Below are 14,123 nucleotides of genomic sequence, written 5' to 3'. Positions count from 1 at the left end.
TCAATAGCCAACATTGACAATACCTATATACGTGTCTATGTGTGGAGGTATGTGTGAGCGGAGCACGTATGGTGTGTGCATGTCAGCGTGTAGCCGTCTAGAATGCAGTGAGTGCATGTTTTTTTTTCTTTTTCCCTGGATTATCCCCTCCTCTCTCTGGATCTCGTGTGACTGTGAACACATCACACACGGCGCGACACACCCACTCAAACCTGGCTGCATACATACACAAAACGCATATATTGACAAATCCTACCAAACACACACGCACGCACGCACGCACACACACACACACACACACACACACACACACACACACACACACACACACACACACACACACAGAGCGTCCATCCATCCATCCATCCTCTCCCTGTATCTCTCTCTGCACTGCTGGGCTGATGTATACCGCCTACGTCACACCGCATCTCCACTGTGGGGGCATTTCCACCGCTTTACTACCAAGCCCTTCATTTATTTATTTAATTGTTGATTCCACAACCGTCCCCCCATATGCAGCCCAGCCAGCCAGCCAAGCCGGAGAAAACCTCAAGCCACAGGGGAATGATGTGATAGGTTATAGGGGTTGTTTTATAGCCATATACAGGCCAATGGAGGGTGATGCTGAAAATAATATAGCCCATTCAAAAAACCGTTCGAGTTTTATGGAGCGGATACGACATGTACGGGGCTATTCGTTGGTTTCACCCCACACATGATCAATATATAGCCTGTGCTGGCTGTGCAGCCACGGGTTTCCATGTTAGGGCTATAGTACCGAAGAGGTGGATTTCCTACGAGGTGTAAAGCCTAGGTGGTGACTGGTGACGCGAGGTAAAGAGGCACTGGGTTTCAATGTCAAGTCCGTTCACACGCCGACAGGTCCTCCTGGTCTCCCTTCAGCCAGAACCCCCGGCTGAAACCATGCCGTGGTTCGGGAGGTTTCGGCTAAAAGATATGCTACAAACAATTGCAGTCTATATCTTCAATCAACTATGGCCACATTATTGTTTTTATAACGCAGGCCGAGGCCACCCTTAGTTTGGAACAGGAAAGCAAGGGGGAATGTTATTTTATTTATCCCACAGGTGGTCTGCTCCTCTGCTGATTACCCCCCCCCCCCCCCCCCCCCCCAAAAAACAACAAAACACGTTGTTGTCACAGTTTATGAACGCACACTCCCCTCGTCATGATAAGTGAACCATGCATGCACTCACCGCCGTGGCCGTGGTGTGTCTCACCGCATTGCACGCCGTCTGACGGATCTCCGCCGCGCTCCCGGGCTTCAGCAGGTTCTTGGTAAATCTCCGGGTCGATTCCGATGCCATGTCCTCATCTGAGCGGTAACGGGGGGTACGGTCTTCTTTCACCGATCGACAAGCTGACTGGTCTGGTCCCAGCTAGTAGTAGTACGTGCTCTTCTCCTTTCCGAAAAAATAAATTAAATTAAAAAACAAAAAAAATCCCTTCCCTCGGTCTGTCTGTATCTATTCTATTTATAGGGCTACTCTACTGCAAACCCATCTATAGCTCGTCTCGGAGCGTCACAGGCTGGCTGGCTGGCTGCGCGAAGGCTTCTCTTGAATCTCTTCTCTCCTCCTGCTCGGCTGTGCCTCTCCTGCTGCTGCTGCTGCTGCTGCATGCACGCGCACGCGCAAAACACACACAAACATACGGACGGACCGTGCACGCGAACGCACCGTACGCACGTAGAGTGCTGAGTGCAGAGGAGGATGCCCGTAGTAGATCCGTCCGACGGTGTGCCTTGCCGACTGGAGTGGAGGGAGCTCAAGCGACACCGGCGTCGCGCTTTGGGGCAGCAGGCTATAATTGAGCTTCATTCGGGCAAATTATATATACGATATGTTGACCTCTTGCTTCCTTCTAGCATAGGCTAATCATGCCGCCGACCCGCACACTGGCCTGGGTGGGCCAATCAATGCAACATAAGTCATGATTATAAAGAGGCCGCTGTTGTTATTGTTGTGGGCTACTATAAGGCACGCGACCGCCATTCATTCATTTGACACGTTAGTGTGAGTTTGTATTTTCAGGAGACCTCTAAAATGTCAACCACTCATCAACAGTCTCCTCACGATCACGGACGAGGAGGGGTGGACTCCGATGGAGGCATGGAGCGCGTGTACAGTTACTACAGTAGTAGTACAGTGACAGAGATGTATGGAACAACAGTGACACGGCGCGGAGCAGGTTGGTAGTCCTACTACGAGTACAGCGAGCAATGGGGCGATATGTAACCCAATGTGGACCAACAGTGACACCAAGCGACGGCAAGTGTGACACACCGCATTTCTGTTCATTTACCTTTTGTCAGTGGCATAATTTATGATCTGAGAAACCATCATCAAAACATATATATATACAGCTCCATCTCACTGAATTAGAATATTTTGTAAAAGTAATTTTCTTCTGTAATCAAATTAAAAAGTGAAACTTTCATATATTCTCAAATCTCAATTCATTGTGCATAAAGTGAACCTTTTTTATTTTAATCTTGATGATTATGGCGTACAGATCATGAAAATAAAAAAATCCTATCTCAATGAATTAGAATATTTTACGAGACCACAAAAAAAGACTCTCAGTTACTTCATAAAAGTAAAGAAAGCCTCAATCTGTGTTTTCTCCAACTGGTTGGCTGTAGAATGGCTGTTTAGAATGACAAATGCCTAAATGCATCATTTTGCAACATACTGTATAATTTGCAGGAAACAGGCTCCTTTTGCATTTATTTTTCCTAAATCACAGATTGGATCAAACATATATAGCCATGAGACTTTATTGTGCTTTAGCCAATTCCATGTGATTGTATTCACACACACACACACACACACACACAGTAACAAACATGTGCATACTAAATACATTAGGTGTGTGTGTGTGTGTGTGTGTGTGTGTGTGTGTGTGTGTGTGTGTGTGTGTGTGTGTGTGTGTGTGTGTGTGTGTGTGTGTGTGTGTGTGTGTGTGTGTGTGTGTGTGTGTGTGTGTGTGTGTGTGTGTGTGTTGTATAAAGCAGATGTCTACCAATGACATTCATCTATCCAGTCACGACTCAGCAGCCCTGAGTCAAGATCTGAGCTCTGCTGCCCCCTGGAGGACTGCTGCCTGCGTGACTCCCACCTGCATGACTCACCCACTGGCGCTGAGACACAGACAGGCTGTGAGTAACTTGCATTTTAACAGCGGGCGAGCATCGGCTGACACATCGCCCAATCACCCGTTATATCGGCCGATAAGATTAATTATTTGTATCTTTTCAGGCGATGTTCCTCTGCCCACTTTTCGACCATCGCCTGTTCGCCAGCTATCGCCGGTAGTCGATAAACTTCAAAGCTTTCATGACATTCATTTTCATTGTGTGAACACACACACACACACACACACACACACACACACACACACGAGAACTGAATATTACATATTTGTATTAACCACACAATGTTACTTTAATAGTTTAATTGATTAAAACACAGGTCAAGCTGAAACGGTGATTTTATTTGGTAGTGGTGAAGACAGACAGTTTACAGTGATACTCGACGAACGAAAACACAATGTAAAACTATGCATGGATTCTTGTCTCTCGCCGTAAAGCTCCCTCCGTGACACATTTATCTTGTAGCATACCTTTATTTTATTTAAACCGTTTTCATGTTGAGGTAACATTATGCTGTGATAGAAGTTCCAACTTCTATCACAGCATAATGAGCACATCGTTGGAGCGGTTCATCTCTGTTCCCCAGATACGTCCCGGGCTTGTATCTAAAACCATTACAACAAGGAGGCTATAATCATTCATTTGATCTTGCAAGAGAGCGCATTTCTCAGCACCAACCGCGGCCAGCACATATAGAGAAAGAAAGAGAAAGTTTTACCGCATATTATGCTACAATATTTTATATTAAAATTATATACATTCGAAGTTCGAACCCACGTGGTGTTTTAAAAGGAATTTGACTGTCATTTGTTCTTGCAGCATTCGCGCACACACACACACACACACACACAAAGAACTGCAAGCAGCAGGACTGTATAGTGTAGATCATATACGCTATATCATATCAATAGAGCGCAGAAGTCCTGACGTGACTCGCTCATCCCCTGGTCCTGCCTGGTTCACGGAGGTCATTTCTCTATGGAGAACAACATGGGGTCATCTTAAAATCGTGTTGTGGTCCAAAATTAAACAAGCTGTCTCTGCGTTATTGTCAGGGAGGTGTCTGTATCGTTTGCGACAGTCAGTCACTTATATACGATACAGTCTGTTTCTAGCGAAAATGTAACTAATTCAGTAGCAGTAACAATACTGTTTTCTTCATATCCATACGTCCTGGGCACAATAAGTGTTAATATAAATTGATTACGGTTCAAAACTCTGTTCTGTACACGCTCGTAACACTCCTGTTCGGGTGCGTTGAAAACCCCAGAATAAAACAGAGGTGAAAATTCTGCTGGCTTATGCTTTCTTTTGGGAATGCATTTTATAGAATACTAATATCTCGGATTCTTCTTCCTGGCTGCGTTTTGCATCAAATCAAGCTTGATTTGCGTCTCATTTCTATAAACGATCGCCGGTTACAAAATGTATGTTTTGGGTGAATTAAATAACATTCGCACGAAATGTTACATAGCAGTTTTTCTCATCCTGTTTCTCTGTTTCCGAGAGAAACGCCTTTAAAAATAAGACGGATAACATTTAAGTAAACTATGGCGGTCCTGGAGTACATAAAACCACCAGATAGTGCTGTTGGCGGCGAATGAGTTCAAAACAGAAGATAGATGGAGAGTGAGGCATGATCGGCAGTGTTGGGCATCGTTACTTTCTAAAGTAACGTCGTTAGGTTACTGGATTACTGCCCATAAAAAGAATCCCTTACCGTTACAGATTACCATTTTAGAAAAGTAACAAGTTAGGTTATTTTCCGTTATTTTCCGTTACCCGACAATTAAAACCCATTTTTTAATGCTTGCGCAAGTTGGTTACATTGTATTAGGCTACTGCCTACCGTCATTGCGCCGCATTATCACGGCCCGGTTAAAAACGAGAATGATACACACCATGAACTGACCATAGACAATATATCCCCTTTACAGCTCTCTCTTTATTAACGAATATAAGTCGCCACAATCGCCAGCCTATACACGTAGGACTGGACAGAAAGAGCTAGTGCAGAGAGTACAGACAATACCATAAGGCTGTTGCGCTGCGCTCTGACGCCCTCTCCACGCCGCACCGTGGCGCATGAACAACAATAACAACAACTCCACGTGTACCCAAGACGACCCACGTATGAATTAGATAGTTTATAAGAAATGGCACGGCGGCCATCCTTGCAGGCAGTGACAGTAACATAATGAGAATCCTGTAGGCTGTGTAACCTGTTCATTTTCAACAGCCTGTTGATGATGAATGATACTATGAAACTTAACAATTCATTTACTAGTACTACTACTCACCTAATGACGCCGCCACGGAGGATATTCCATGTTTAACGTAATTCCAAAGTGTTTAGCCTACATTGTTTAAGTCATAGACGCATGCGGTTTTTATGAACGTTGGCTAAAAGCATGTTGTTTTTATTATTCCACTACCACCCGGCACCACTACCACTGTCATGTGGTAGCTGGAAACAACCGAAACAACTTCCTCTTCCTCTTCAAAATAAAAGCTGCATGTAACAATACTTTTATTTCTTAAGTGAACTACAGGATGTAGTAGACGCAGGCTGTGTAGTACATGGTATAGTGGGCTTGGAAGGATAAATCACACAGAAGGCAGGAGAAATAAACTCCGCAGGCAGTCGGGGCTTTATTATTTTTAAATCTTGCCAACAGAATGAACAGGGACACATTATAATAACGGGATTACTTTTTTGGAAAAGTAACTAACTACTATATTGCAAAACTAACTAGTAAGTTTATTCCGTTACCAATAAAAGTAGTCCGTTACATAACGTCGTTATTAATAGCGCCGTTACACCCAACACTGATGATCGGTGAGGCATGATCTTTTCAGACGACCATAACTCTAGAAAAACCCAAGCTCCCAATTTTTCCCCCGTGAACACAGTGTACGTGTCCGTGTCGACAATCAACACGGACACGAATCGAAAAAATATATATAAATGAAAAAACACTAAACGCAACAAACTATAAAATATTTGCGGGTGAAATTCATGGAAGGGTTAGGGTGTTGTGAAACTTTTGCAAGTCAAAATATATATACAAATTCAACCTTTGTTTTATTGAAAACGTTACACAGTATAACTTTAATCCTAAAACATACAGGGAGGGAGCCAGTGAAGTGAGGCAGAACGGAGGAAATGTGGTCACGCCTTCTGGCACCTGTCTGAAGTCGTGCGGCAGTGTTTTGCACGACCCAATGCCTCCCTGCTTGGCACTGACTCAGCATTCAGGGTTGGTCCCTCAGTCCCTATGACAGGTGTAATGTCCAGGCAGTGGTCTTGAACATCATGGTGACAGCATATTGGCTCCTGCCATATATAGGCGACATGTCTCAGAAATGGTTGTTTCCCAAGGGTACTTCCAGCCATAGTTTCACATTGGGATGGAGGTGCTTTGCTGTGTGGCGAATGATCGTAATTTCCAGTGTCGCTTGACAAAAAGAAAATAATGATTACAAAACTCTCTCCTTCTAGGTCTCTCACTCTTTCCTGTGTGTGAAGAGGAGATTTCCCCTGAACAACAGCAGGAGATGAGTCCCAGTCTGGTCCAGGTGAAACTAGAACCTCCAGATATTAAAGATGAACAGGGCGAGGAGTTACTTCAAAGACCAGAGGAGGCTGCAGGGTCAGCGTTGACATTACCAGCGGTGAAAAATGAAGATGATGATGAAAACAGAGAGACAGAGCCTCAAGTCAGCACCTCAACTGAACATATGCTGGTCCAGGTGAAACTAGAACCTCCAGATATTAAAGATGAACAGGGCGTGGAGTTACTTCAAAGACCAGAGGAGGTTGCAGGGTGAGTGGTGACATTACCAGCGGTGAAAAATGAAGACGATGATGAAAACGGAGAGACAGAGCCTCAAGCCAGCACCTCAACTGAACACATGAAAACACAAGCTTATATAGAGTACTGGGTACAATCACAACCAACTAGTGATGACCAGCTCCTCTCTTCACACTGTTTTGAATCTGACATTTTTGAGGACAGTGATGACTGGCTTTCACACTGTTCTGAATCTGATGCTGAAGACGGTGATGAGCGGGAGACCAGTGAACAGCAGTCGGCTTTAAACACACTGAAATCACACAAGAGACATGTGAAAGGACAAATATTGTCATTGAGAAACAAGCTGTCCCAGGACCTGAAATCATCAAAACAAACTCCATTCACGAGGAGTCAAACAGGAAAGAACATATTTTGTTGTACAGAGTGTGGCAAAGTCTGTGGTAGCAAGGGTGATCTGAAAATACACATGAGGACTCATACAGGGGAAAGGCCCTTTCCTTGCACAATTTGTAGTAAAAGTTTTAACCAGGCTGGGGTTCTGAAAACACACATGAGGATTCATACAGGTGAAAAGCTCTTTACTTGTACAGTGTGTAACAAAAGCTTTAACAATAGTGCAAATATGAAAACACACATGAGCATTCATACAGGCGAAAAGCCCTTTGCTTGCACAGTTTGAAACAAAAGCTTTACCAATAGTGCAAATATGAAAACACACATGAGGATTCATACAGGCGAAAGGCCCTTTGCTTGCACAGTTTGTAGTCAAAGCTTTAACCAAGCTGGAAATCTGAAGACACACATGAGGATTCATGGTCATTCTGTATTAACTTTCGACCCCACTGCTGAAGACGACTTTGACGACTGCATTTTTGTGTCAAAGTCGTACGATTTGTCACACACCTTACCGCAGTGAAATTTGTTCTCTGCAGTTGACTTGGAGCAGTGAGCCGCAGCCAAGGAGCGGTGAGCTGCAGCCGTGCCGCACTCGGAAATAATTTGATTAGTTGATTTGACCCCCCAATCCAACCCTTTGATGCTGAGTGCCAAGCAGGGAGGCATTGGGTCCCATTTTTACAGTCTTTGGTATGACCCGGCCGCGGATGGAACCCGACCTCCCAGTTTCAGGGCGGACACTCATGGTCTTCAAAATGAAATGTCCGGCTGCAAGGCCGTGGCGGGGGCTAAATGCAGTGATAATCAATTCCTGCAGTAAATTAGTTAAGATTGCCTAATGGATGGGTCAACGGTGATGTCCCAGTAATTGTTGTGCTCCAGAACCTGGTGTACTGTCTGTAACTAGCTCTATAGAAAGTCTTCGTCTCAAATGTGCACCGGAATACTACTGTCTTCATTCATCTCAGTAGAGCTTCCAGCAGCTGGCCTTGTGATTATAAAGGAGCATCATTTAGAGTATTTAGTGTCTGGATGTAACCGTACCTAACTTTATCTCCTGTCTCATCTTTACAATGCTCTTTAAAATCAAAGCTCAATACTTTTCTATTCGCCCACCACCCCTTGCCTTTATTTTTTGCCAGGTACTAGAAAAGTGCCTGGACTACATGTGTGTCTATTTGAAATGTAACAATACAAACAAACTTATACCAAATTACTAATGATACTTCATTACTAAATGCAAAACGGTGTTGTAATGTATGAAATACAGTATGTTTGTCTTCCTCTTTAATGTCCTTGTCCATTTCTTACAAATGATGCACAAGCAGCACACATTACAAGACAGGAAGCAGTGTACATTACAAGCAGGGGTCATCGCCATGCTGCCTTGGGGACATTTTTGTCTAACTTCTATTTTAGCCATAGACATACAAAATGAGTAGACGTCACACAAAGAGCTAGGCCTAAATTAACTGTGTTAACGTGTACAAATGGAACCGAATGGACCCTAACGGTGGAGCTCCACTGCAGCCATATATATATATATATATATATATATATATATAATGAGTTAATTTCTGAAATACAAACAATCCAATAGAAGTTTTAAGAAAAAGTGATATTTGTCAGGTGAAAGAAGCACTTCCGTTGTGTTCTCCCCCCATATTAGTATGATTATTATTTTAGTAATGTATATGTTTGTGTCACAACCTCGCGGCCGTTCCCAGACGTTGCTTTTCTGTTGTTATTATGACTGAGTTTTGAAAGTAAAGAAGATGTGTTGAAGCTGTGTCGGTCCACTGATTCACAATAGTATAGCCTACTTTTAAACAGAGAGAGAGAGAGACATTTTTACCTGTACTATATTTTTACCTGTACTTTGAGATTTTTCCTGTACTTTTAAAGAGAGAGAGAGAGAGAGAGAGAGAGGAGGTAAAGTGTCTAGTTATAGTGAGAGTGGAGGGGGCCCAAGGTCATCAGCCTCTTTTGTTTGAGTGTGCTGGGTCGTTACTACAGGAATATATATAGGCCTATATATATATATCCGCCCATCTCGCCTGGGAATATATATATATATATTCCCAGGCGGAACTAAAAGCCCCATAGTTTGAAAGAAAGATCCAAATTGCAACCACTTCTAATGGTCGGAGGCCAAAATACCCAATATAAAAGTTGTTCGCAGACACCTGCTATAAGCACACTTTCTGGGACTTTTGGACTTTGTCCAATAGGCAAATCGATAAATATAAATATAATGTTTCAACACTAAACAAAGGCCATTATCTCTTGAACACAGACTTATTCCACCACTGAACAAACCACAGGTTAGGTGGAATGACATTTAAAGAGTCTTGTTACTAATTAAAATATTTACTTTATGTGAAAATAAATAGCCAACAAATTCACAAGATTATAAGGTGTATTATCAACATCTTATCTGTGTATCTTATCTACAATACATGACAAGATTACTTAAAAAAGAGATACCTTGTCAATTTGTCAAGTACATAACTGATTTGTGTATTTCTTTAATGTGAATTGGTTGCGTATTCATTTCATTATTATAATTTTTTATTTTTAGTTGTACAGTTGTATTGTAGGCTATTTGCTTTATCACATTTAAACAGTCTACTAGTGTTACACTAATTAAATTACTTTATGTGAAAATAAATATCCAACAAATTCATATGACTATAAGGCGTATTATCTCGTATGATACTGTGCAGTAACTTAGTTAGGATCAAAAGGTCACTTTAAAGAAGAGTGCAGCCTGAAAGTAGTAACACCTACCCTTTGTCTTGGAGTGGTGAAAACCCTCCTCACAGCTCTCCTCCAGTTAACTGCAGTCAGGGTCCATTTCAATGTGAGAGGCTAGGTGATGATGGGCCATCACCAGAGATATTTTCATAGTTTCAATGAGCTTTGAAACTGTGTGTGTGTGTGTGTGTGTGTGTGTGTGTGTGTGTGTGTGTGTGTGTGTGTGTGTGTGTGTGTGTGTGTGTGTGTGTGTGTGTGTGTGTGTGTGTGTGTGTGTGTGTGTGGCCTTGTAGGATTTATGTCAGATGTGGGATGTGTTTGTTCTGTTATTTTACTACATAAGAAACTGTACTTTTAGAGAACACACACAAATACACAAGTCAAAAGAAAATATAATAGGAGTTGTAACTGAAACCCATGGAATTATTATAAGGACAGCTACAAAGAAATAACAATACACCATTTGAAACAATGGATGCAATAGCCTACTCTCCCACAAGGGAACAGTTTAAATCCAGTGTATACAACCTTCTATAGAACTTCTAAGTAATTTGATAGACTAAAAGCTTCTCCACACACACTGCAATGAATTTATCGCTTAATGTGAATTATCTGGTGTATTTCGGACATTATGGGGAAGTGTAGAATAAAGCTTAATGAAAAGCATATGAGCCAAAATGTTTAATGTGTAATCCTGTTGCAAACTTGCAATCAATCCAATCATAGACCTTCATGTTCAGTTTCTACAAGGACATGGAGCCCATTATTAAATGGGACCCATGTTCTCGTAGAAACTGAATTTGAACAGGATTGCTCCTTCCAAGTGTGGCCTAAAAATAAAATATGTGTCTGAACAAGTCTGAACAAAGTTAATCTAAATGTAATTTACAGAGACTCTGCAGGTCAAATGACAGTAAAACAAATAAGATTGAGAATTAAGTTGAATATTGAGACTTTTATTTATATCTGCAGCATAATGTTGGTGTGACATGTTCAGTATACAGTATAACAGCAGTATCATAATAATGAAACATGTAGCGTCAGATGTAATGAAGCAGAAATAATGAAGATAGATTGATGCAATGGGTGGAAAAATAGGCTCTAACAGACTCTAACACAAAGTCACCACCATACTTTTCGGTTTTAATAATTTCTCTGAAAACTCTCGACCCAGTGAATAAGAAATACCACAAAAAAGAACAGCTCATTTAAACAGTTTTTACGGACCAGTTGATACACATGTCTAGGGGCTTCACAATCACCCATAACATAGTGGGGACAGACACTGCTTATGCAATAAGAACATTGGTTTATAATAATAAAATAATAATAATAAAACTTTATTTGTATAGCACCTTTCATGACATGAAATGCAGCTCAAAGTGCTTTACAGAACAATGGAGAATAAAAGAAAAGCAAGGCAACGACATAAAAAAAAAAAAAGCAGTAATGCAATACAGTGAGGACATGAATAACAAAAAATAAAAATAAAAATAAAAGATCAATTAAAAGCAATGTTGTAGAAGTGGGTCTTGAGCTGAGCTTTAAAAATGTCTACAGAGGCTGCCTGACGAAGGTACAGTGGGAGCTTGTTCCATGCCGACGGCCCGTAGAAGCAAAAAGCTGCTTCCCCGTATTTTTTAGTTGCCATTTTTTATGGTCAACAAAGGATTCGTTGCAATGTTAGTTTTCTTTCTCAGAATGGCTCAATAACAAATGCTGGAAGTTAATCAACATACATAGGTTATGGCTTTTAGTATCAGGCTTATTTACAGAGGTTTCAGGTATCATGAAAGAAAAAGGCAACAATAAACAATGCTGAACTAACTGAAAAGCCCTAACCGATAACAAATTAATCAAAACTACAATTTAAGCTTAGGCCTACCAAGTCCTTCCTGAAGGGAGCACAAAGGAAAAGCAGAATTGGTAAAGCAATCAGGACATAAACACGCACCAAACATAATAGGCACCACTAAGCCAGTGCAGTGTTGACAGTTGCTCTGTAGACTGTCAATATATATATATATATATATATATATATATATATATATATATATATATATAAACAATAACGACAGCTGCTGTTACACAGTAGGCCTATATGTTAAGTTTACTTGCAATTAATCAAAACAATAATAAAAAAAATGATCATCACCTTAACACTTTTACATGGATGTGCTAAGAAGCTCTTGTCATAATGTTCACACTAGGGTTTCTCTCCAGTGTGTATAAACCGGTGGCTTTTAACATGGGCCAATCGAGAGAAGTGTTGTCCACATTGATCACACCCATAGGGTTTTTCTCCAGTGTGAATTCTCTGGTGTGTTTTAAGGTTGGACATTGTAGAGAAGTGTTGTCCACATTGATCACACCCATAGGGTTTTTCTCCAGTATGAATTTTCTGGTGTCTTTTAAGGTTTTGCAGTTGAGAGAAGTGTTGTCCACACTGATCACATCCATAGGGTTTTTCTCCAGTGTGAATTCTCTGGTGTGTTTTAAGGTTGTGCAGTTGAGAGAAGTGTTGTCCACACTGATCACATCCATAGGGTGTCTCTCCAGTGTGAATTCTCTGGTGGCCTGTAAGGTGGTTCAGTTGAGAGAAGTGTTGTCCACACTGATCACATCCATAGGGTTTCTCTCCAGTGTGAATTCTATGGTGTCTTTTAAGGCTGGAGATTTCAGAGAAGTGTTGTCCACACTGATCACATCCATAGGGTTTCTCTCCAGTGTGAATTTTCTGGTGTGTTTTAAGGCTGGCCATTTGAGAGAAGTGATGCCCACACTGATCACATCCATAGGGTTTCTCTCCAGTGTGAATTCTCTGGTGACCTGTAAGGGTGGTCAATTGAGAGAAGTGTTGTCCACACTGATCACATCCATAGGGTTTCTCTCCAGTGTGAATTTTCTGGTGTGTTTTAAGGCTGGCCATTTGAGAGAAGTGATGTCCACACTGATCACATCCATAGGGTTTTTCTCCAGTGTGAATTCTCTGGTGTCTTTTAAGGTGGTTCAGTTGAGAGAAGTGATGTCCACACTGATCACATCCATAGGGTTTTTCTCCAGTGTGAATTTTCTGGTGTCTTTTAAGGTGGTTCAGTTGAGAGAAGTGTTGTCCACACTGATCACATCCATAGGGTTTCTCTCCAGTGTGAATTCTCTGGTGTGTTTTAAGGCTGGCCATGTGAGAGAAGTGTTGTCCACATTGATCACATCCATATGGTTTCTCCCCATTGTGAATTATCTTGTGTGTTTTAAGGCTGGACATGTTAGGTAAGTGTTTTCCACACTGATCACAGCAATGGTGTTTTTTCTTTGTCACGCGTCTTTGTCCATTCACCTCTGGTAGGTCAGGGCAGTCAGACTGATGATGCGACACTGGATTGGAAACAAATACAAAATAAAGATTGTTGATAGGCAGACTTAAATGTAATTGTTGTGCAACAAATCCCTGTCATGTAGCTAACTAAAAATGACCTTAAAAACCTTAGCATTACTAAAATACAGGAATTAAGTGATTACTTAATCCTTAAGTAATACTACAAATATTTCGTTGTTGCTGTAACAACACAACTGATCTACAGCAAAGATACTGATAATACGCTAATAATAAAATGGCTATTGAGAATATCGAGGGAATAAAAACAGAACAGTGGGAATGAAAGGGGAGGTTGAGTAACATACCAAGGTCTTTGGGTTCCTCCTGTTCAGCAGAAATGTCCCTGGTGGGTTCAAGAGAGTTCATCTTCACCTGAAGTCTGCAGTCCACAGTGATCAGAAATTATTCTGGAGGAGTTGTGCAGAAATGACACAGACCAAGGGCCGATTCATACTCCTATTTTACCGCTGTTTCAGCGCTGTAGTGCCGAAATGATTTCGGCTCGTCAGAAATTTTCAGTAGCACCGAAGAGCCGACTTTAGGACGGTACCCGCCATCAGCGCTGGAAGGGGGGTGCGGAGGGTGCTCCAGCACCCCCTGC

At 41.7% G+C, this 14,123-nt stretch overlaps 1 protein-coding gene across 1 annotated transcript in view; it reads right to left on the bottom strand.

Moving 5' to 3' along the window:
• Window positions 1-1,578, bottom strand: part of dock10 (dedicator of cytokinesis 10) — a gene marked incomplete at its 5' end in the record, with an annotated part of 160,202 nt that extends 158,624 nt beyond the window's left edge. Inside the window, one exon of the mRNA XM_083773857.1 lies at window positions 1,218-1,578. Coding sequence (XP_083629983.1) covers window positions 1,218-1,328 — 111 coding nt within the window. The remainder of the gene's footprint in view (window positions 1-1,217) is intronic.
• Between the last annotated feature and the right edge of the window lie 12,545 nt (window positions 1,579-14,123).

This window comes from Protomyctophum parallelum, assembly GCF_964188405.1.
Source record: "Protomyctophum parallelum genome assembly, chromosome: 9".
In the NCBI taxonomy this organism is placed as follows: Eukaryota; Metazoa; Chordata; class Actinopteri; order Myctophiformes; family Myctophidae; genus Protomyctophum; species Protomyctophum parallelum.
The sequence above is the reverse complement of the archived record's forward strand: the minus strand, read 5'-3'. Positions and strand labels throughout refer to the sequence as shown.